The sequence below is a fragment of the Phycomyces blakesleeanus genome (genome assembly GCF_001638985.1).
Source record: "Phycomyces blakesleeanus NRRL 1555(-) unplaced genomic scaffold PHYBLscaffold_20, whole genome shotgun sequence".
In the NCBI taxonomy this organism is placed as follows: Eukaryota; Fungi; Mucoromycota; class Mucoromycetes; order Mucorales; family Phycomycetaceae; genus Phycomyces; species Phycomyces blakesleeanus.
The window spans coordinates 119,425-141,492 of record NW_017265153.1 but is presented as its reverse complement, the minus strand read 5'-3'; the positions used below and the strand labels follow the sequence as shown (position 1 = coordinate 141,492).

Below are 22,068 nucleotides of genomic sequence, written 5' to 3'. Positions count from 1 at the left end.
TGTGTCTGTAGTCTGGTGTTTCTGTGTGTCAAAAGAGGCGTATTTTTCTTTTTTTTTTTTTTTTTTTTTGGAATCTTGGGTTGTAGACGAAAAAAGAAAAAAAAAGGCATTTAGTGACTGCTAAGTTTCCATAATAAAAAAAAATCGGGATGGAAACTCTTGCTAATGGCTTCACACTCCCTTTATTTGCCATGTCTCAAGATAACGTTCTCTTCCAAGACTTGTTTGACATCAAGGACATTAACCCCAATGGCAAGCGCTTTGACAGAGGTAACAAGAAAAAAAAAAGAGAAAAACCATAGAGAGAAATGAAAAGAACAAAAAAAAGAAGAAAAAAGGAATAGAAATTGTAGACATGTATAGATTAGCGATCAATAAGCAACAGCAACAACAACAACAACAACGACGACAATAATAACTGCAATCGTAACGACAAGTGTAACAGCAACACAAATAGCATAAGCAGTAGAAAGCTATTCAATTGAATTGTTGACACATTCTTCTCTTTACACACACGCATATATATATATATATATTTATACATTTCTCTTTCTTTATAGTGTCTCGTCTGCTTGCCCGTTCTGAGAATTACGAGATGGATTTGACATTGGATTACAACTCTGAGATCTACCCTCTCGAAGTTACCGACAAGGTTTCTTTGGTCTTGGCCTCTTCGCTCTCTCTTGAGGCTGTGACTGAATCTGCCGTGACAAGTGCCGGTGCTGGTGCCGGTACAGCTCCCGAGAAGCGTGAGAGCTGGCGCGAACGTGCACCTGGAGAGCGTGATTTGAGCGATGAGTACGAATATGTTATGTTTGGTAAGGTGTACCGTTATGATGATGCTGCTAGTGGAAACGGTGCCACTGCCTTGTCAGTTGGCCAGAGAGTGTAAGTATATCTTTTTTTTTATTTATTATTCTTTCTTTATTTATTCTTTGGTGGAGATATATATATATATATGCTTGTGTATGTGTATTTCAGTTGAAAGTTATTGTGATTATTACAACTATTAAAATTATTATTTTGTGCTTATAAAACATGTTTTGGTGTGTGTATGTTTGTGTTTACTTAGATCTGTCTATGCTTCATTTGGTGGATTGTTGATGTGCTTGGAGGGTGATTATAGACATTTGCAGAACATCACCGTAGGAGAGAACATCTATCTCTTGCTGAGAAAGTAGTTTGAATTAACTAGTTAATTAATTTACTATAAAAAAAACCCCCACAAAAAAGTCAAAAAGAGATACAGAGAGAAAGAGGTCAAATTCACATATATATATATACACAAAACAATACGCATCTTCTTCTTCTTCTTCTTCTTTAATTCACTGTTCTTCACCCATTATCCATGATATATTTCTGTTTTTCTTTTTTGAATATATATATAAAATTAATAACCAAAGTAAAAAAAAAAAGGAACCCTTATCCATAATTTCTGTTCAGCCACGTGACTAACCAAGATCTGTAATGCTTTCTCCAAGCTTTTTTTTTTTTTTGGCTTTCAGTTTCTTTCCCCTCGCTTCATACACACACACACCCCCTTTTTTTTCTGGTTTCTATTTCGAAACTAACTTTTACTTTGTACCTTTTTCATTTGTTACAAGTTCCTTGAATTCAATGGTAATTACAACAACAATGAAGAGAAATAATATATATATATATAATTGCATACGTGTGTGCCTGTGTATTTGTATGTGTCAAGCTCAATAGTAATACTAACACTATTTTTTTTTATTACTTCTCGTAAATAAGGAATTGTTATTTGGTCGCAAAAAGACCCCGGCCGAGATGCTTCGCCAGCATCAGCGGTCAATTACAAAAGCTCAGCGAGAACTCGATCGTGAACGAACCAAACTTGAACGCCAAGAAAAAACCTTGATTGCCGACATTAAGAAATCTGCCAAAGCAAACCAAATGGTACGAAGATTAAGGTTACAAAACACGCTCGCATATGTCTGTGTGTATATATATATACGTTCGTTTGCTTGCTTGCTTGCTTGCTTGGAATGCCAAACTTTCTAGTATATACATATATATACACACACATATATATATGTATATGTATATATTAATGTATGCATATATGTGCGTGTTTGTATGGGGTTTTTATAGGGTGCTTGTAAAGTTATGGCCAAGGACCTTGTTCGTACGCGTCGCAATGTTCAAAAGTTCTACCAAATGAAAACTCAACTTCAAGCAGTAGGACTTCGTATCCAGGTAAAGAAAAGGAAAGAATATGTGCTGTCAATGTCTATTGTTAACATTATATATAATATAATGTAGACATTGCGATCGAATCAACAAATGGCAGAGGCTATGCGTGGCGCCACAAAGGCCATGTCTTCAATGAACCGTCAAATGAATCTTCCAAAGATTCAAAACATTATGATGGAGTTTGAACGAGAGAGTGAGCTGATGGACATGAAGGATGAGATGATGGGAGATGCTATTGATGATGTTGTGGATGAGGAAGAAGATGAAGCTGAGAGCGACGAGATTGTAAACCGAGTTTTGGATGAGATTGGAATTAGCATGAACCAAGAAGTAAGTTTATTATCATTATTATTATTTAAGGATTGTGAACAAGAAAGAAAAGAGTCCAAAGTTTTGCTTAATAAATGTGTCTATGTATTACATATCTTTAATATCCTTTACTCTCTTTATAAAATAAAAATAAAAAGCTGTCCGAGACACCTACTGGAATTCATGTGGCCTCTACCCCTGCCATGGCGCATGAACGTGTGGCCCAAGCAGAGGGCGGTGATTTGTCGGCGGACGATGCTGCCCTTCAAGCAAGACTGAACAACTTGAGAAGAGAGTAAAACAAAATGAGAAGAAAGAAAGGACTCATTTTATACATATACATATCTTCTTTAAAGTGATATACATATCTTCTCTCTTACTCCTTCCATTTCTCATCTTAGTCTATCCAGTTTATCCCACCTTATCTTGTCTTACTCTACATTATCCTTACCCTACTCTCTCTCTCTCTCTCTTTCTCTTTTTTTTTTTAGTTTTAACATATAATAAATAATTAAATCTATATCTTTACTGCCTTTTCTTTAATCTCTCCTCCTTAATCTTGCGTATCAGTAAATTTTAAATACATACATGCGCATATAATCATATCAACAAATTGAAAAAGTGCAAATAACCAGCGTAACCAAAAGAGTCTTTTTCTTCTTTTTCTTCTTTTGGTAGCTACATACCCAACATTCAGTGCACTATACACTTTATCTTGATTTATCCTGCTCTTGGTGTATTCAATTACTTTAAATTTCTCTATCTAATTTATCTTATTATTTACTATACAATCTTGTCTTTCGGTTGGACTGAGTATCATCTAAACAGCCTAGCTTATTTTGCACAACCAGAGATTAGTTTCTTCCTTATTCCTGACAATATTTTCGTTTAATTTGAGCCAATACTAGCTCTAATTTGTTTTATTAACAATATTGCTAGTAAAGATAAAAGGCATTCTCTTTTATTTTTAAAATAAAAATAAATAACCACAAGCTGCCTATATCTTTTTGATAGGTGCAATTTTTTTTTTTGGTTTTGGCTGGTATATGCTTTCTTGCTTTCCTTTCTGTTGTAACCAAAAGCAGGATCAAAATATAAAAGAATCTTTTTTTTTTTTGAAAAAAAAAAAAAAAAAAAAAAAAACGTCTAACTTTATGGAGTACTGTAAATGTTTTCAGTTGTTGTCTATATTCAAAAATAATAGACTTGATTAGATTCGAACCTTTCTTTTTTTTTGTGCGATATCTTTCTTTAAATGGCGTATGGTATGTTCTCTGCTCAAGTTCAGATAGCAATAGTTCTCAAGGCGTCCTTTCTTGTCTAGGTTCCTGCTCTTCTATATTCTCCAAAAATTCTGGTCAAAAACCTTGTTTTTTTTTTCTTTACTTTACACGGATGATATTCCGGTCAATTCTCTCTTATTTTTCGCTAATTTTCACTTGATTTGATACTTCTAATGCGTCTTTTAACCCTCCATAGGACCCAAGCTTCGTTCTCTCTATATTTGGTTGCCTTTTTTCTTTCTTTCTTTCTGATCCCTTTTTTAATGATGACCTACAATATATAAATAGGATTTGTTTTCCTTGAAAGGTCCGATCTATTATGGTTCATTTTCAAGAAGCAGCCCTGAATCTTCACTCATTTAAATCCTCTTGCCTGGAGTGGTTCAGGTTTTCGCCCTGAGTTTTCATCTTAGTACAAGGTTCTTTTGGTTCTATTCCTGGGTAAGTAGTCTGTTTGGATGACTGGACCTCATTTGATCTTCACTATCCCGAATCCTCTGTATCACAGCTTTAATTATTTAACTATAGGTCTTTATCTATTGCTACCATTTTCCTTTGTGTTTTTCGATCATGTTACTTACTCTTCATCTTGTTGGAATGTTCTTACCGTCTCACAGTCTTACACGATTGATCTCACTCTAGACATACAATGCATACCTTTTTTTTCTTTTGCTTTTATGGCGCACACCGATAGACTTAGTGGGGTTGACACTCAAAAAAAGAAAGAATACAAACTCAGTGATCATGTCAAACACAGCACACCCTCATCCTTCGCCCCTCGGATCCCCACCTTATTGTTTGTGCTTGTTGTGTTAAATCTCCTGCCATTTTATAAAGTTTGGCATATTTTTGTTCAACTGTCCTTTCCGAATACCATGCATGTTTTCACCATCTTATACTTTTACTTGGTATAGTAATCCCACCCCCCACTTGCTTCCTTGCTTGTTTTATTTATTTTTAAAAATCCAAATATCGGTAGTTTTTGTCTCCTTATTGTACCGTAATATATTTGTGGCCCTACATAGGAAAATCTTTTGCCGTGACCCGACTCCACTAGTTCTTTATTATTATTATTTTGACATATTTTACTTTCCTAAAATACCACTCCGGGCCGCTTTCAGTTCCTTCCTTCCTTCCTTTAATTTTTTTTAATGCATACTCCTTGCCACCTTGGCGCTTCTACAATACCAATGTAACTGTAAAAAAAAAGTTTCCTACCATTAGTATTTAATAGAGTAATGTAGATCTATATATATATATATAATATTTCTTATAAGAAAGAAAGAAAGAAAGAGAGAAAGAGAGAGAATTGGAGGATAATCAAGTGTTTGTAGAGCTATAGGTTTGAGAGGCTGAGACCTATTTAATGACAAGAACAATAATACTTGCTTTGTCTTTGTCTTTAGGTAAATTAGAAAAAGGGGAAGATGATGACAATGATTCGTAATTTGTGAAAAAAAAAAGATATTTCTCTGCCAGTACTTCCGAGTATTTGAATATATTTTTTATATATATATATATATATATATTGGCTTCTGATTATGTGTAATAAGGTGTTTCATTTTTTATTTTTTTTTAAATCATATGTTATATATCAATATGTCTTGGCTTTCTTATTTTGGCATATTGAAAGCGGAGTGGATTGAAACACTGATGATTAAAGCTAAATAATAATGATCAAAAAGAAGAAACTTTCATGACAGAGCAATGAAGACAAGAAATTTGTTTTTTTTTTTTGTTTTCAAATAAGTATAAATATGTATATTTCGGACAAGACCATCCGAATACCACTATTATTATTAATATTATTAATATTAGTATGTACCAAAGATTAAAATAGAATAAAATAAAATAAAAAAGAAAGGTCAAGACAAAAAGATGATAAACCGGAGAGATACAAGGAGTCTATTTTCAGTAACCAACCCATGTAGGTGTATATATGTAACATAATTTTCATACTTGATCTTCTTCTTTTTCCTTTCTTAGGTACATTTACTGTAAGAATTGAAACAAATCTGGTAGATCTACAACTCAAAATTTAAAAATGGCATGTGTTACCCACCAAAAACATAACAAAAAAAAAACCGAAATAAGAGAAAATGTATTTTTATATAAACAACATAAGTATTCTGACTGCCTTTCTTTTGAGCTGTAGATCAAACATAGTTTTCTATTAATGTATGGTTTGAGTGGGCTGGATTAAAAAAGCAAATTACAAATGTGTGTGTAAGTGGTGTGCTATTTAGGAGACTTTTCTTTCTTTTTTATTATATTAATTTTATCTTATTTTCATAGTAAATTTCTGCATTTGATCACACCACCTTTCCCTGTCAATTTAAGTTCATTTCTACTACCTAACAGACAAACTGCTTTTGCTTGCTCAGCAAATATATATATACATTTATATATCTGTACACAAAGTCTTTATCTTCTTCTTCTTCTTCTTCTTCTTCTTCTTCTTCTTCTTTTTTGACTGTTCTCACCAAACGCATACAACTTCTTTTATATACCTTCTTTTTATCATACATGGTAGTCTGGCCGTCATCATATGGCCCACCAAACATATCCGTGGTTCTCGGTAATCCCGCAGATACCCAAAATGCAGACACCGGTTTAGTTTCAAGACATCTTTCCCTGTCTCTCTTTCGAATTCCAGTCCTTCAAGCTCACAGACGATTGATGAGCAGTGTACCTCAACTAGGAACCCTAGACGCCCAAAAGGACGGCTCGGTCTTACCATGCCATCGCTCCGTACTCGTAGCCCACTCATCCTACTTTGCTGCCCTGTTGGAAGGCGACTTCCAAGAGAGCCAGATGTCGACTGTCTATTTACCGCACGAACTGTCCGATGCTCCGTCCATAAAAACCACCCTCGAATTCATGTACGACCATAAACTAAGACTATCCTGCTCGCCAGCAGAATCTCTTAAGCTACTCCAGACCACCTATCTCGTAGCAGACTATCTCGACATCCCTCTTCTCAAGCAAGCCTTATTAGACGAATGGAACAAGATATTGCACAATTGGACGTGTAACTGTCCAGGATGTTCATCAGCTGTCCCGCTTGTACTCCAGTTTGCACGCCAGTATCCTCATGATGAACATTTGGAAGCGATACACAAGAAAATCTATCTTCTCTTGACTCATGATCCAGATAAAGCCCTGGCTGCATTCTGGACAGAAAAATCATTGGCTACCCTATTACTATTCGACAAACATTTCGCACAATCTCTTCACATGGATATCATCAGTCGTATCGGCCAGCACAACGCAATCGAATCTCTGTTTGCTTGTTTTAGCGCCGCCAAGCAACTGGCCACCAAAGACCCACTCTTCAATTGGAGCGAGCCACTTCACATCACCCTGGCTGCTGCCGAAGCACGGGCAACAAAGATCATCGCAACCCATTTTGATTTTTACTGCTCCAGCTATCCTGCCCTGTTGTCCTGTATTGATGGTGTCACCTATTCGTTTGATTTCCTCGAATACCTCCTCAACCAAATTCTCGAAGACGAAATGGACTGTACAAACGCCGGCGTATTGTACCAGGGCATCGTCCGTGACCTGATGGGAAGGCAGGAAGTCCAGAGCCACGAACGAGTCAGCTCGATTCTTCAGGGTGCAAAGTATCAAATTCTCTGCTTTGTTGCAGACCAGTTTGATCAAGTCAAACAGACCAATCATCTCAACAATCTTGATTCTGATATCCTCCAACAACTAGCCAAAGGTATGTAACATAATAATAATTTTTTTTTAATTGGTGTATTATCTATAATATTCTATTATCTACCATTATCTACCATTATTTACATTGAATGAATAAATAAAGCCACTCACAAACTTTCTTTATTTTGTTTATATATGTAGAGTTGACTGTCCCACCACGATCCATTGTACCTACCTGGCATGCCTCAAACCATTCCAAGCAATCCTTTTTGTCTTTTTTCTCTGCCTCGGGAGATTTACGTTTTGCACTACATCCCCGCCGTCGTCCATTTCAACCTTCACCTCAACCACTCTCTTCTTGTCCAGAGCCTTTTGTGTCACGTCTGGCGAGCTACATAAAAAGATTGTGGGCAAAAGAACCTCCCCTAAAAGGACGTGCGACTTACTCAAGATCCACTTCGACATTCTCTGGCCAGAGTCGTTCGACCTTTAGTTCACGATACAATGAAAAGCTACGAAAACGGTCCTTTGAGGTCAGACATGTCCATGAACAATCGACTTGATCTGTTCTATTCTGCTCTGTTCTGTTTTGATATATTATTTCTTTTTTCTTATTCATTGTTTTTATTATTGCATATCTTCTCTTCCTCTTTCTCTTCCTCTTCCTCTTCTTCCTCCTATATCTATCTTTCAAGTATATATATATATAAATCCATTATTTTTTCTTATTGCTTTTACTTGTTCCTCTTTTCATTTTTCATTTATTTTTTTTGCACATTTGTAAGGACTTTTTAGGTCAAAACCCTGTCATGTATGACAAAGGGACATTGACCTTCTTTTTTTTTGTATTTATTAATTCGAATAGAATAAATAGGCTTCTTTTTTTTTGTATCGTTTCCAATCAACACATGCATACATGCATACATAAATTAATGAGCGTTTGTGTGCATGCAAATATGTAAATATGTAAGTAAGTATATGTACATTCTAGGTTGTTCCTTTTCATTGGAATCAATTGTTTAAAATTGGTACAAAAAATAAGGTAGAGTAGTAAATTCAACTTCTTTAACAATTCTGGTTGAAGGCCATGGGTTTTCCCTAAATAGGCGGTAGGCGGAACAAAAAAAAACTATCATCGTATCACACTCTTTAACATTTTTGTATTATTATTATTATTATTTTTAATCTTTCTCTTTCTTTCTCTCTCTCTCTTCCTCACACACCTTTCCTTCCTTCTTACTTGCTCTCAATTCAGTGCAAGTTTGCTCATCGTTCCATTCCTTTCGTTTTTTTTTCTTTCTTTCTTTTCATTAGTGGTAAATCCCACATCCACATCCACTTTACACCCTCACTTCAATCTCATTCCTTATTTAATGCAACTCTCGACCATCGCACTCTTGGCCATCGCTGCTCTGGTACCATCGGCCGTAGCTGATGTGGATTCAAGTAATGATCGGATCTGGTGGGATGAGCGTTGCTGATTCTGCTTATAGATTCTACTAGTTGCACTCCGTCCGGATGTGTGGCCAGTTGTGTAGGCTGCACCTCTGACCAAGTGTGTGTCCTGAGTACAATGCCCGCCTGCGGTATCTGCCCCGCTTCCAAATGTATGGCCCGCGACTTCCTAGGCACCTCTTCTTCTTCTTCGTCGTCGTCTGGTAACAGCAATACACCTTTGATCGGTGGCTTGGTAGGAGGTTTACTTGGGGTTGCACTGGTTGTTGCGCTGGGGACCTACGTCGGCCTCCGGTTCAGGAAGACCGGCACGCTCCAGCTTCCCCTCTTTGGAAACAAGAAAGGCAACGCCAAAAAGTCGTCTAGTCGACAGGCCATGTCTGGCGTGATTCCTGTGACATACATCCCCCCGTCCTATCACTCGAGTTTACCACCAGCCGTAACCCAAGAACAACACCGACCAGAAGAAGCTCCTCAATTGCAACTTCAACATCTACACGACCAATTACGATCCTCTGTTTACTCTTCTACTGCCGAGTATGCACCTGCAAAACATGAATCCTGGCGCCTCAGCAACCCCTTTGCAGACGAACTCGACATCGAGCGCTCATCCAACCGGGACTCGAGCCGACTGTCTCACTTCCTCAGTATCCAGCACTCAGACTTTGGCGACGACGAAAGCAACCGTGGATCGGTAGCGTCCAGTGTTCAGCACCACCACCACCAACAGACCGCTACTGCTGTCCAGGCCATTCAGGTCGTGCGAGCCAAACCCCAGATCATGCGAGTCAACACTGTTCGTGTCAATGATGGCCTTAGTCGGGATGGGTCTGTTCGGACTGTGATGACTCGTGAAGACGACAATTTTCTCGGAACTCACCTTAAACAAACCAACACAGGCGGCTCTATCTACCGTACTCAAAGGAGTCCTGCATCTCCTTCACCTTCTTCCTCTTTACCATCTCCTTCACCTTCACCTTCGCCTTCACCTTCACCTTCACCTGCTCCTTCTAACTCTCGTTCTTCTCGCTCTCCCCCTCCCCCTCCCCAGAATCAAGACCCTTTCACAGACCCTCCTCTTAACAACCGTCCTTATCCACAGACCACAGACAGTCTAATGTCAGCCCCAGGTGATGGCGAGATCACCATCTTCTGGAGTGGACACTCTTGAACGTGCCTTAACAAAAGAAAGAGAGAGAGAGAGAAAAAAAGAAGAAAAATAGTAGAAGAAGAAGGCTCTTTTTTCTTTATTTAGCATTACTATTACTATTACTATTACTATTATTATTATTATTATTATTGTTGTTGTTGTTGTTTCAAACTTTCCTTCTCATTTTATTCCACAAAATAACTTCTTTAACTCTTGTTATACATTACGGTAAAAAAAAAAAGAACAAAGAGCAATTTATTTATTTTTTTAGTTAAATATTTTTCTGCAAGATTTTCCAGAGTTTAAGGGTTGTTTTTAAGGTCGATTTTTAAAGAATTGTACTTTTTATATTTGTATTTGTATAAATACATTTCAAATTTCTACTTTTTCTTTTCTTTTCTTTTATTTGCAATCAATATAAATTACCCTTTTTTTTCTTACACCACCTAAACACAATACCAATAAAAACAGCAATAATTACAAAAGAGAATTATGTAAATAATGCAGTAGCTTACAAAAAAAAAAAAAAAAAAAAAAAAGACCATCTTGGCTTGTCACCCTGTCTTTGTCTTTCTCTCTCTCATACAATGTTAAAATTTCGTCACTTTTCTCATGAATTGCACTCCTTTTTTATTTCTTTTGTTGCCCTTCCTTTTTGTACAATTCCCTGGTGTATGAATTTGAATTATAAAAATGATACCATGTCCAAGTTTCAAGAATATGATAAGCGTAGTAAGGCAAACATGGTCGCTAGTCAGGCCACAGGAATTCATGTACCGTGGACCAAAAGGAACTGTATAAAATTTTGAAGATTGGGATTTAATAAACAAAAATCTTTTACATAAAGAAATGCGTTTATTTTCTTTGATATTTGAGAAAGTTGGCTGCGGTTAGCTAGAAGCAGATTTAGATAACTATCAGCCATATATATATATATATATACATACATAGTAAAATTTTCTATAGAATACATATAACAAATTATTACCAAAGTATAGATACTGACAATTTTGCCCCTCCCCCTTTTTTTTTTTTAGTAAAAGAAAGATACAGAGGCTGAGTAACAATTGGGTTTTTATATGACGCAGTGTACTTATTTGATTGAATTAACCTGATATTTAACCGCATACGCTGGCAAACAGCGACAGGCAAGAATACTCCCCCCCCCCCCCCCCCCCTTTAGGCAACCTACAGAGCCACCTCTTTTTTTTCAATAGTGTTTCTATCAAACTTCATACTTTCCTTACTATTTTTTTTAAAGTCTCTTTCACTTTTACCCTCATACTATCTTTTGGTTTAATTTAATTTAATTTAATTTTGTTTTATTTTATTTTATTTTATTTCTTGCTTATTCGTTGACTTCCTTTCCGGTCTTCTTGATGGCTGCAAGAACTTGTTCGCGTGTAAGGGTTGAGGCCTCTACGACGACTTCTTGCTTCTCAAGACTAATATCAACCTTCTCGACGCCTATTGATTATTAAATTTATTGGTTTATTTGTCGTTAAAAAAAAAATTTTAAAAAAAAGGTACAAGATGATTAATAATAAAGAAAAGGAAAGTTGATTTGATATTGTTTGTTTTTGTTTTTCTATGTATTACCCTCAAGTCTGGAGAGAGCACGGTTAACGGCATTGGAGCAGCCGGAACAAGTCATTACAACGTTGAATGTATATGCCTAATTACCAAACGGAATGCTTAATACATAAAGTCTCGTATTCACAAAGCTTTAGGGTAATAATAATACTAATAGTATGCTTACCATGATAGTAAATTATTTGATTATTAATCAAAGAAAAAATACAAAAAAGGAAAGAAAGAAGGAAGTAAGGAAGGAAGGGAAAGGAAAGAAAAGAAAAAGAGTTATATATGTGTGGGTTGGTTATAAAGAGGTACAGACACAAAATGCACAATTTTTTTTTTGTATTCTGCATTTTCTCCCTCCGTTCCTATAATTTGTAAGAAAAATATATGCGCCAATCCAAATAAGAAATCGCGTCTTTTTTGCTGTCTATATGAATTTACCAATCAATTCAACAACTTCAACTTCACTCCGGCTCATGAATACCAGTGTCTTTTACTTTCCAATAAACAATACAGAAAAAAAATTCAATTCAATTCAATTCAATTCAATTCAATTCAATTAGTAATAAGAGCTCCAGATAAACTAGAAGGTGATTATAACAATATCACTAGTGATAATATCATCCCCATATTTGCACTTGCGCCTCGTAGTAATAATACACCGCGTGAATGGAAGAAGAATAGCAATGTAGCGACAAATCGTTCATTACTATCAATGTTTTGTTTACTTACTGTCAACCCACCAATCCAAGCAACCTCGTGATATAACAGATCTTCTTAGGCTACCATAAAGTGTACATATATACTTTCATATTTAGCAAGTACATATTTCTTGCCGAGTTAGTCCACAGTCCTTCATTTGACTTTAAGGCCTTGACCAATCAAGAACTCCTTTGTCCTAATATTATCATTATTTTTTCATTGACCGATCGTCACACTGCCTACATAGCCAACATTTAAGCTTGGGCCTGGTCAGCACCTCCACTGGATTATGGGTGTAAAAAAAAAATAGAAAGAGAGAGAGAAAACGGGAAGACTTACCCAGTACGTGCGTGAAAGAGAATTAACTGAGGAGTAGATACAAACAATCAGTCATAGAGCAGATATTGACAGCTTACCCAGAACGATATAAATTCTGGCAAAAAAAAAAAATCTATAGATACACCTCTAACAAACAACAATAACGCTTTTTTAAATTTAAACATGGCAATTTTTGCTATATTCTTATACATCTTAAAGCCTACCACCCACACAATCTTTGCTGCCGACTATGCCATGGCTTGCAAAGTTCAGACAAGTTCTGCCACCCATATAGCAGCACTCAAGCGCCAAATGTAAATCTACTATTAATTTCCAAAATAAATAAATAAATAAATAAATAAATATATTATTTAGATATACCAATCCAAATTCTTTAAAGGTAAAGGTTCTGTTAAAGTCTGAAAATTGCTTATGGAATTGAGCTTCTTGCCACTGTCTTGAAGGTCAGGCACATTCTTAGTCAATTGCGATATTATGGGTGAAGGAAATGATAGGTCTACTCGTATCATTCAAGCTTGGAAGTATTGTAATACGAAGAGACTGTGTTTCGGAGGGTCGTTTTGCAAGACAAAGACATGACAAGAAGATAAATAATAATATAAAACTTCCGACTAAGTTATCGCCAGGTTTCCACAAGATGTCTGTTTGGAAAAAAGAAATGTTTTTATCATGTTTCTGTACTGTATAAGGGGTATGGTAAAGTGTTTTGCATTCATTGCAAAAAAAAAACATGGGGAGACAAAAATGAGATATTGAAAAGGTGTCTTTTTTTTTTTACGTCTTAAGCCAGAACAATGGAAAATACACTCTAAATGTATTAAATAAGTAAAAACTATACTTAATCGAGGTTTAACCTTAAAACAACCCTTAAACCGTCGATTAAATAGAAATCTTGGTAAAAAGTGTTCTTTTTGTTTACCATAATGTAAGGTAGACTGTAGAAGCATAATTGAACAATCGAAAGGAGAAAATAATAGATGATGTTTCTGTGATACGTGTCGACCATTAATGATTTGCATTACCATGTGTTGCCATTCATTTCTTATTTATTTGAATATTTATGCTTTCTTTCTTGTTTTGCTTTATCTCCCATCTTTGCATTGTTGTACAGAAACACAGTTATATAGAAGCAATAGAAATTTTATAAAGGGAACAATCCACATTATGAATAAACTTGCACATCGCATATATATAAATATATGTATATTCATTTGTCCTTTTCTTATCATTGGCTTATTATCTGGCTTTATTCATATAATAATCATAATAGGATAAGCAAGCACCATGAGTGTTTCTTACAGACCATAGTCTTTGAAGAAATAGAACATCTGTTTTATGGCACCTCATTTTCGATGAAACACATTATTCCCAGGCATCTTTTTTTCTTCTTCTTCTTCTTCTTCTTCTTAAAATGTATAAGAGCTCTACATTTTGGCCTATTGAAAGGAATATAATTCTCGTGTACTTTTCCTTATTCTAAAAAAAAAAAAAAAAAAAAAAAAAGTAAACTATTGGTAGCAATCTTTGTACGTTCAGAACATTCCCGGGTCGCACCATTGATTCCCTCGAGAACATATCACATTTCTTCCGTTGTGACTGTATTTCCGGGAACCTCTTTTTGGAATTTTCTTTTCAAAAACTACTCCGTCAGAAAATACAGACAGAGAGACAAAGAGAGGAATAGAAAGGAAAAGAGAGAGAGAGAGAGAGAGAGAGAGAAATAGAAAATTAAAAAGGATTGAATGAGCGTTCAACAAGAGAATCCCGCATTTGCAACAATAGACAAACTCAATGTCATTTACGAAGCTGGTAAAAAAAAAAAAAAGAAGAAGAAGCTTTATATCTGTTTTCTGTTTTCTTTTTCTTTTCTTGTTTTTTTTTTTTTTTGGTTCTTGGTGAAAGGTCATTTTGTCATATAAAACGCTCATGCATACATGTTCATCCAGGTCTCGATGGCCAAGGTAGGCCGGTGATTGTTCTTTGCGCATGCCAACTACCAAATCCAGATGTGATGGACTATGATACTGTATTGGCGTAAGTTGGCTCACATGCATTTGCAGGAATCTGCATCTATATATCGTTCTGTATCCTAACCCTGCAATATTGGTTGTAAGGCATGTCCTGACCAAACTGTGAGTTACATGTTTCCATGTATCTTTGGTGCTATGTGTATTGATTTGTTGGACATCAGAGATACTTTAACGGAATCTGAGTATGTGCTTGCCTTCTTTGCTTCACCTGCTTACTATCGGCCTTCTTGGATGTGGCTACTAAAGGTGTATCGAGCCCTTGATCGAAAGTAATTCAAGAATGGAAATAACCATTCATTTTAAGAAATAAGGGGTGTGTGTATGTTTTTTGTGTTTTTTGTTGATCATCAACTGCTATATTTGTGTATTGTGTAGGTACAAGAAGAACCTAAAAGCATTGTATGTCGTTCATTTGGAAGGTGCCTTTCGTTACATCTTTGACTTTGCTAATCGACTGATGAGGTAAAAATGATCCAGATAAGGAGTAGGACCTACAAGACTAAAGAAGAAAAGTGGTGCGTTTTAGTCCAAAGTTTGCAGAGAAGCTATTCTACATTTCCCATCTGGAGAACCTTGACCCTATCCTACCCCTCAGAAATTTGAATTTGCCTCAACCAGTCATTGATTATGAGTTACAGCTTCCGTCTGTAAACGCCTCGTCTTCGACTGCAACTGTGGATAAACGTAGAGGAACGACTGGGTTTGGCTCAACCGGAAAGTATGGTACTAGACGCAACACAACAGAGGTAGCTATGGCGTTTGGGAGGACCCTTGACGATCTTGCAGAGATCGACAGGATAACGGGTGTTAATATCGGAGAAGACTATATACCGCCTGTGTTATGTTTAATGATTGAGCATTTAAGACAACATGGCATGGATCAAGAGGGGATTTTCCGCAAGTCTCCGTCAAGTGTTGAGTTTAAACAAGTGAAACATGCCCTGAACAAGCGTAAGTGTTTTGTCATTAAAGTTGATCAAACTGCTCTAAGAAACTTATACAGGTATACCGGTGGATCTCAAGAATTACGATATACACATATCTTCAAACCTTGTAAAGACATTTGTAAAGGAGTTGCCGGTGCCGCTACTGACATCAAGAGATGTCCATTGTTTGGATAAAGGTAACAAGATCGATTAATGGATCGGCGCATCAAGTAAAAAAAAAAACAGACAGACAGACAGATAGGAGATTTGCTGACTCGGTTATTAGCTACGGTTAGGCAAGAACGGGTGGGACAGATGCAAGGAGTTATTAGCCGTTTGCCTCGATATGAACGCAATGTGCTACAATACGTCCTTTGCTTTCTTGGTGAAGTAGCCGATCATTCAGACGTCAATAGCATGACCATCAATAACTTGGCTATTCTGTTTGCGCCTAACCTTATTCATCATCAACCAGCTTCTGCCACCGACCAATTCACCACTCAGGAAGAGGCTCTTAAACGCGCTAATATATATTTGACTGAATTACAGAATAGTATCGACTGTTTGCAGTGGATGATCCTCGAACACAGAGCATTATTCTCTACTGACAAAAGCTTAAATAAATAAAATAATATATATATATATATATAAAAAACACGTCTTGCTTTGTACAATTTTTTTTTGTTCTTCCCTTCTTTGTCTTGGCTTTATTTAAATTGCCGCTTATAATCATCTCCTTCACCTCACTTTTTCTTTCTCTCTCTCTCTCTTTTGTATCTTTCTTTAGCTTTTATTTATTTCTTTTATATTTATCCTTAATCCTTTCTTATACATAGTTGAAACTACAGTACATATATTCCCCCCTTTTTTTTTATTTCTTGATTTAACATGTCATCTTCTTCACTCGATTCCCCTTCGAGTGTTCCTACTGTGAACGTGGTGCCTGAAGCTTCACCTGCACAGAAACAGGCTCAGGCTGAAACCAAAGCAAATGTCACTCCCTTGCCCAGTTTGCCCACAACCCAGCTCCAGACAGACCTCAAGACCACCAAGACATCTGAAGTCTTTGATACTATTCAGGCTGCTCAGGCAAAAGAACTCGTTACTGAAAAGCAAATGGAGCCACCCGGAAGCTACTCTAGCCAGCCAAAGGGACTTCCAGACTGGTATCGCGTTGGATGGACTGCGTTTTCTAACCTACCCAATCCTGGCGACGAGGAAGCCATGTCAAAGATCCCGGATAACTTTGGACCTGAAGCATTGGCAGCTCTGTTTAACAGTCCTGGCCGTCCCACATTCAGTGACGCGAACCAAGAAGATCTGGTCTCCCAATTCCTCAGTGAGGCATATTATGGAGAATGGTATCATAACACAGCCGTCATGCTGTTTACTGTTGTCTTTACCTGGTTAATCACCCGGTTTGGAGGCGGTTTGATGGCTTGTCTTGTTATTGGAGCTTTTCTTGGTAAGTTTTTATTTTTATTTTTATTTTTATTTTTATTTATTTTAAAAAGGAGTTTTGAGTACATGAGGGGGGATAAAGCGATATATGAACGTGAAAAGGTCTATTTCGGGAAATTTCACTGCATGGAAGAGATGGAGGGAAAGTGCTAAAGTCAATACAACAGAATGAACTGATATTATTATTATTATTATTATTATTATTATTATTATTATTATTTGTGTGTGTATAGCTACCTATCACCAAACATCTATCCGCCGTCTTAGACGTAATGTACGAGATGACATCAATCGTGAAATGATGGTTAGCCGTCTTGAGACAGACGCCGAGTCTGCAGATTGGATCAATCACTTCTTGGCCCGTTTCTGGCTTATCTACGAGCCTGTGTTGTCGGCCCAGATTATCGGCACTGCTGATGCAATTTTGATTGAAAGCACACCCTCATTCCTTGACTCTATCCGCCTCAGCACATTCACCCTTGGTACCAAGGCACCTCGTATTGAAAGCATCAAGACATATCCCAAGACCGAGCCTAATGTTGTGGTAAGTCAAAAGAAAGAAAAGAAAAAAAATGAAAAAAAGACTACCAAATGATTGATTGGTTTTAGTGGATTTTAATTCTATGTTTGTTTATTTATTTTGGTTACTTTAAAAAATACAAAAATACAAAAAAAAAATTATAGTGCATGGACTGGAAATTGTCCTTTGTCCCCAATGATGTACTCGATCTCTCTAAACGCGAAGTCCAGTCTAAAGTCAACCCCAAGATCGTTCTGTCCATTCGCGTGGGAAAGGGCATGGTCGGTGTAGAAATGCCAGTCCTGTTGGAAGATATCGCGTTCAGTGGTACTCTCCGTCTCAAGTTCAAGTTGTTCAATGAATTCCCTCACGTCAAGACTCTCGAGGCCTCTTTCCTCGACAAGCCTATGTTTGATTACGTACTCAAGCCTGTTGGTGGCGAAACCTTGGGCTTTGACATCAACAGTATTCCCGGATTGCAATCATTTGTACAGGACCAAGTCCATGCCACACTCGGACCGATGATGTATGCCCCCAACGCATATTTGCTCGATGTCGCAGGCATGATGGCAGGTGGTGTTGATTTAGGTAAAGTCTATCGAACAAAAGTGGAATGGTCTCATTAATTGATTAATTAATACTTAAAAACCATGACATGATGAAATCTAAACTTAATTTTCTATTATTTTAATCTTTTCTCTTTTTTTTTTCTTATTTCAATTAGACTCGGCCAATGGCGTACTTGGATTGACCTTGTACTCGGCTATTAACCTCAAGGGATCCGATATGTTTGGCAGTCTGGATCCGTATGTCACCTTCCATATCGGCAATACCATCAACACAGAGGTCGGCCGTTCTTCCGCTCACGAAGACACCTCCAACCCCAAGTGGGACGAAACCCACTTTTTGCTTCTCAATACCCTCACAGAACCCCTCTTTTTGCAGGTCATGGACCGCAACGTTGGTCGCAAGGATACTATCGTTGGTGTGGCCACATTCGACCTTAAGCAGCTCGAGGCCGATTCCCAGGCAGAAGGTCTTTCTCTTGTTGTCACACGAGGTGGCAAGCCTGTCGGTGAAATCAAATGTGATCTGCGTCACTTCCCAATCTCGCTTCCCGAAAAACTTGAGGACGGCACTGTCACACCCCCAGCCGAGTCCAATAGCGGTGTCTTGCGTTTCATGCTACACGAGTGCAAGGAACTTGGTGCTGAAAAGAAGGGTGGCTTCGGTCTTCCCTTGGTCGGTGGTGGATCCGACACGGATGCCTATGCTATCTTCAAGGTCAATGGTGTCGAGAAGTTGCGCACCATGGTCTTCAAGCGTAGTGTCAACCCTCGCTGGTTCAAATGGGTCGAAGTATTTGTGGCCGACAAGACCCAACTCAATCTATCTGTCGAGGTTATGAACTCCAAGGAATTCTCGGATGACGAGTGTATCGGTCGCTTTGAGTCGCGTATGGTCGATATGGAAGAGCAGATCACCAAGAACAGTCAAGACTGGTGGCAGCTCAAGGACGGTACTGGCAAAATTCACTTGGGCGCTATCTGGAAGCCTGTCGCCATGACTGGTTTCGATGGTGGCCTTGGTCATGGATCTTACCGTAAGTAAAATTTATGTCTATTATCAATCGAATCTGGTGTGGGTTACTTATTTGTCGTTCTTTAGGCGAGCCTGTTGGTGTTGTACGCATCAACGTATTTAGTGCAGAAGAAATCAAAAACGTCGAAGCTTTGACCGGTGGCAAGTCTGACCCCTATGTTCGTGTCATGTCTGGTACACAAGTCCGTGGTCAAACCGAATACATTGATGATGAGTTGAATCCTGTATGGAACACTCCTCTCTATGTACCCATTCATTCCATTCGCGAGGATCTTGTTCTCGAAGTTATGGACTTTAATGACATCCAGAAGGATAAATTCCTTGGCCTTGCCGAAATATTCCTCAAAGACATCGTCAAGGAGGTTACAACTGAGAATAAACAAGTTGTATATGAAGGCCTCGAACCTGTTGACAGGCAGGTTTATATACATATATATATAACAGCTACTTGGATTACAAGTATCCATAAGCAACGAACTTTTTTTTATTAACATATACATATACATATTAAACCAATAGATGGGTCAACCTATTGGGTATGGACCGTAAACAAACCAAGGGTACCTTACATTACTCCGCATCATTCTTTCCTACACTTGAGCTTGCCAAGATTGCCGAGGTTACTGAAGCTGAATCCAAGGAGCCTGTAGAGGGTGAAACTCCTGCTGAAGAAGATGATACCCCCAAAGAACCCGCGCCTGTTGTTGATACCCACCCTGAGAAGGATGTCCATGGAGAGGTTATCAAATATACTCAAGACAACTCTCAAATCAACTTGTTGGCCTATGAATCTGGCATCCTCAAGGTTACTGTTCACACTGTCAGCCTAAAGGAAAAGGTCAATGCCACTATCGATATCTTGATTGACTCCAATGATCCCCAGTTCCGTACTGCCCAGGCTAAGGGTACCAGACTGGCCATTAACGAGACTGGTGATGTGTTTGTAAAAGAGATGGACTTCTCACGTGTCACAGTCCGTGTGAAGCCTGTCAAAGAAGACAAGGACGATTCTAACGCTGGTTACTGGGTCAGCCCAGTCCGCGATCTGGTTCGTGACGTACAAGCCCGTCGTGCCAAGGCTGATTCCGAGACTGATGATGGAAGCAAGGAATATAAGCTACTCGAAGCTGAAGGCGGTGGAACCATTCGTCTCAGCTTTGACTTTATTCCTGTTGTCAAATTTACTTTAGACCCCAGTGAAAGCCTTGAGAGTGAGTCATTACATTTTTTTTTCAAAAAAAAAATATGAAATTTATGAACCAGTATTAACTGTTTGGTTTATTTACTTTAGACCAAGGTAACCTGACTGTCACTGCCTTAAAGGCTACCAACCTTAAGGGTATTGATCGCTCAGGAACTAGCGATCCTTATGTCGTCTTTTCCATGAATGATGTCAAGCTCCACAAGACCGAGGTCCATAAGAAAGAGTTGAACCCTGTATTCAGAAACGAAGTCTTTACTGTTCCTGTTGTAAGCATCATGTACTTAGGTTTTGCTTTTACAGATTAGTGGTTCTGACTTAATTTTTTTTTTTCATGTACCTAAATAATAGCTCCAGCGTATTGGTGCTGTATTGATTGCCGAAGTATTTGATTGGGATCAGATTGGCAAGAATGAATTGATCGGTCGCGCCGAAATCACTTTTGCTGGTGACTTGGTTGAAAGTTTTGCTGCAAAGGATATCGAGGTCTCTCTTGGTAGCGATTCCAAGCTCCGTGTTCGTCTCTTGTGGCAACCCCAGTTGTTGGCTCGTAAGCGCACTGGAACAAACATTTTCTCTGCCACAACTCGTATTTTCACTTCTGCTCCTGGTGCTGCAGTCGGTGCCGGTCTTGGTGCCGGTGGAAAGGTTCTTGGTGGTGGTGTCAAGGTTCTTGGTGGTGGTGTCAAGGCTATTGGTGGTGGTATCCGTGGTATCGGAAAGCTCGGCAGCGGTAGCAGTAGCAAGAAGAGTAACACTTCTGATAACGTACCTCCTGTACCTTCTATCCCTTCCCCACCTCAGGTTTCATCTCCTCTGTCCAGTGAGCCCTCTCCTTCTACGCCTGAGCCTAGACGCATGAGTGTGTCTCCTCAGAATTCTTCTATTGATCCCAGTATCTCTAATGACTCTTACTCCATTCAACATTCTCAGACAAGACGCTCAGAGGGTAAGTTTTTCTGGGGAAAGCAATGAGAATATTTTTTTATAAAAAAAAAGAACTCCTTACTAATATTGATTAATCACTTTTAGACAGTAGCATGAACGTTGGTGGTAGCATCAGTATTAGCTTATTGGGTGCTCGTAACCTCAAGGCCATGGATCGTGGAGGAACTAGCGATCCTTATGCTCGTGTTCGTATTGGTAGCAAGATGATCGGAAAGACTCGTCACATCAAGAAGACTCTTACCCCTGAATGGAATGAGACTTTTACTGCTCGTGTCAGCAGTAGCAAAACTGTCCTCGACTTCAAGGTCAAGGACCACAACACTCTCAATGACGTTGATATTGGAGATGTTACAATCGATCTCTGGGATAACCTTCGTGCTGGACAACCATTCGACGGTTGGTTGGCTTTGAAGCCTGCAGGCACAGGTGAGATCCATGTGCGTATCGAACAAGGCCGTTGATGGTGGTAGTGGTGGCCGTGGTCTGCTTGGCAAGTTGCCATAAGCAAAAAAAAACGATTTCCTATATTTTTTTTTCATTTTCTCTCATTATAATATTGTACAATACTTGTCAAATTCTAATAAATCAAGCACCTTTCAAAAACGATAATAATACAAAAAGCACTGTCGACTTCTTTGCATGAGCTGAGTGATTGGACTGCGATTTTTGTATTGTGCAAAT

General features: G+C 38.1%; 7 protein-coding genes across 7 annotated transcripts; 6 read left to right on the top strand and 1 right to left on the bottom strand.

The window, feature by feature from the left end:
* The first annotated feature begins 181 nt into the window (after nt 1-181).
* PHYBLDRAFT_135475 (hypothetical protein) lies at nt 182-1,404 on the top strand. The gene is made up of 3 exons (XM_018429721.1): nt 182-270; nt 561-888; nt 1,073-1,404. Exons 1-3 carry the CDS (start codon nt 192-194, stop codon nt 1,179-1,181), a joined length of 516 nt encoding a protein of 171 aa, XP_018287821.1. The 5' UTR covers nt 182-191; the 3' UTR covers nt 1,182-1,404.
* A 154-nt stretch (nt 1,405-1,558) lies between these two features.
* PHYBLDRAFT_126706 (hypothetical protein) lies at nt 1,559-3,044 on the top strand. Its single transcript, XM_018429120.1, has 5 exons — nt 1,559-1,620; nt 1,753-1,917; nt 2,113-2,217; nt 2,284-2,544; nt 2,682-3,044. The coding sequence occupies exons 1-5, from the start codon at nt 1,618-1,620 to the stop codon at nt 2,820-2,822; spliced, it is 675 nt and encodes a 224-aa protein (XP_018287820.1). The 5' UTR covers nt 1,559-1,617; the 3' UTR covers nt 2,823-3,044.
* A 3,220-nt stretch (nt 3,045-6,264) lies between these two features.
* PHYBLDRAFT_159680 (hypothetical protein) lies at nt 6,265-8,368 on the top strand. The gene is made up of 2 exons (XM_018434036.1): nt 6,265-7,533; nt 7,674-8,368. Exons 1-2 carry the CDS (start codon nt 6,333-6,335, stop codon nt 8,033-8,035), a joined length of 1,563 nt encoding a protein of 520 aa, XP_018287819.1. The 5' UTR covers nt 6,265-6,332; the 3' UTR covers nt 8,036-8,368.
* Nucleotides 8,369-11,425: 3,057 nt separating this feature from the next.
* Nucleotides 11,426-11,731, bottom strand: PHYBLDRAFT_148966 (hypothetical protein; the record flags this gene model as incomplete). The annotated part of the gene is made up of 2 exons (XM_018432191.1): nt 11,426-11,544; nt 11,677-11,731. The coding sequence occupies 2 exons, from the start codon at nt 11,729-11,731 to the stop codon at nt 11,426-11,428; spliced, it is 174 nt and encodes a 57-aa protein (XP_018287818.1).
* A 1,130-nt stretch (nt 11,732-12,861) lies between these two features.
* PHYBLDRAFT_73403 (hypothetical protein) lies at nt 12,862-13,387 on the top strand (the record flags this gene model as incomplete). Its single annotated transcript, XM_018442846.1, has 3 exons — nt 12,862-12,992; nt 13,054-13,078; nt 13,214-13,387. 3 exons carry the CDS (start codon nt 12,862-12,864, stop codon nt 13,385-13,387), a joined length of 330 nt encoding a protein of 109 aa, XP_018287817.1.
* Nucleotides 13,388-14,362: 975 nt separating this feature from the next.
* Nucleotides 14,363-16,330, top strand: PHYBLDRAFT_135470 (hypothetical protein). Its single transcript, XM_018429720.1, has 8 exons — nt 14,363-14,508; nt 14,646-14,733; nt 14,814-14,831; nt 14,891-14,998; nt 15,105-15,191; nt 15,256-15,680; nt 15,733-15,852; nt 15,942-16,330. The coding sequence occupies exons 1-8, from the start codon at nt 14,442-14,444 to the stop codon at nt 16,280-16,282; spliced, it is 1,254 nt and encodes a 417-aa protein (XP_018287816.1). The 5' UTR covers nt 14,363-14,441; the 3' UTR covers nt 16,283-16,330.
* A 213-nt stretch (nt 16,331-16,543) lies between these two features.
* On the top strand, nt 16,544-21,848 carry PHYBLDRAFT_148963 (hypothetical protein; the record flags this gene model as incomplete). Its single annotated transcript, XM_018432190.1, has 9 exons — nt 16,544-17,120; nt 17,350-17,660; nt 17,801-18,224; nt 18,361-19,239; nt 19,305-19,657; nt 19,798-20,449; nt 20,530-20,708; nt 20,791-21,388; nt 21,472-21,848. The coding sequence occupies 9 exons, from the start codon at nt 16,544-16,546 to the stop codon at nt 21,846-21,848; spliced, it is 4,350 nt and encodes a 1,449-aa protein (XP_018287815.1).
* Between the last annotated feature and the right edge of the window lie 220 nt (nt 21,849-22,068).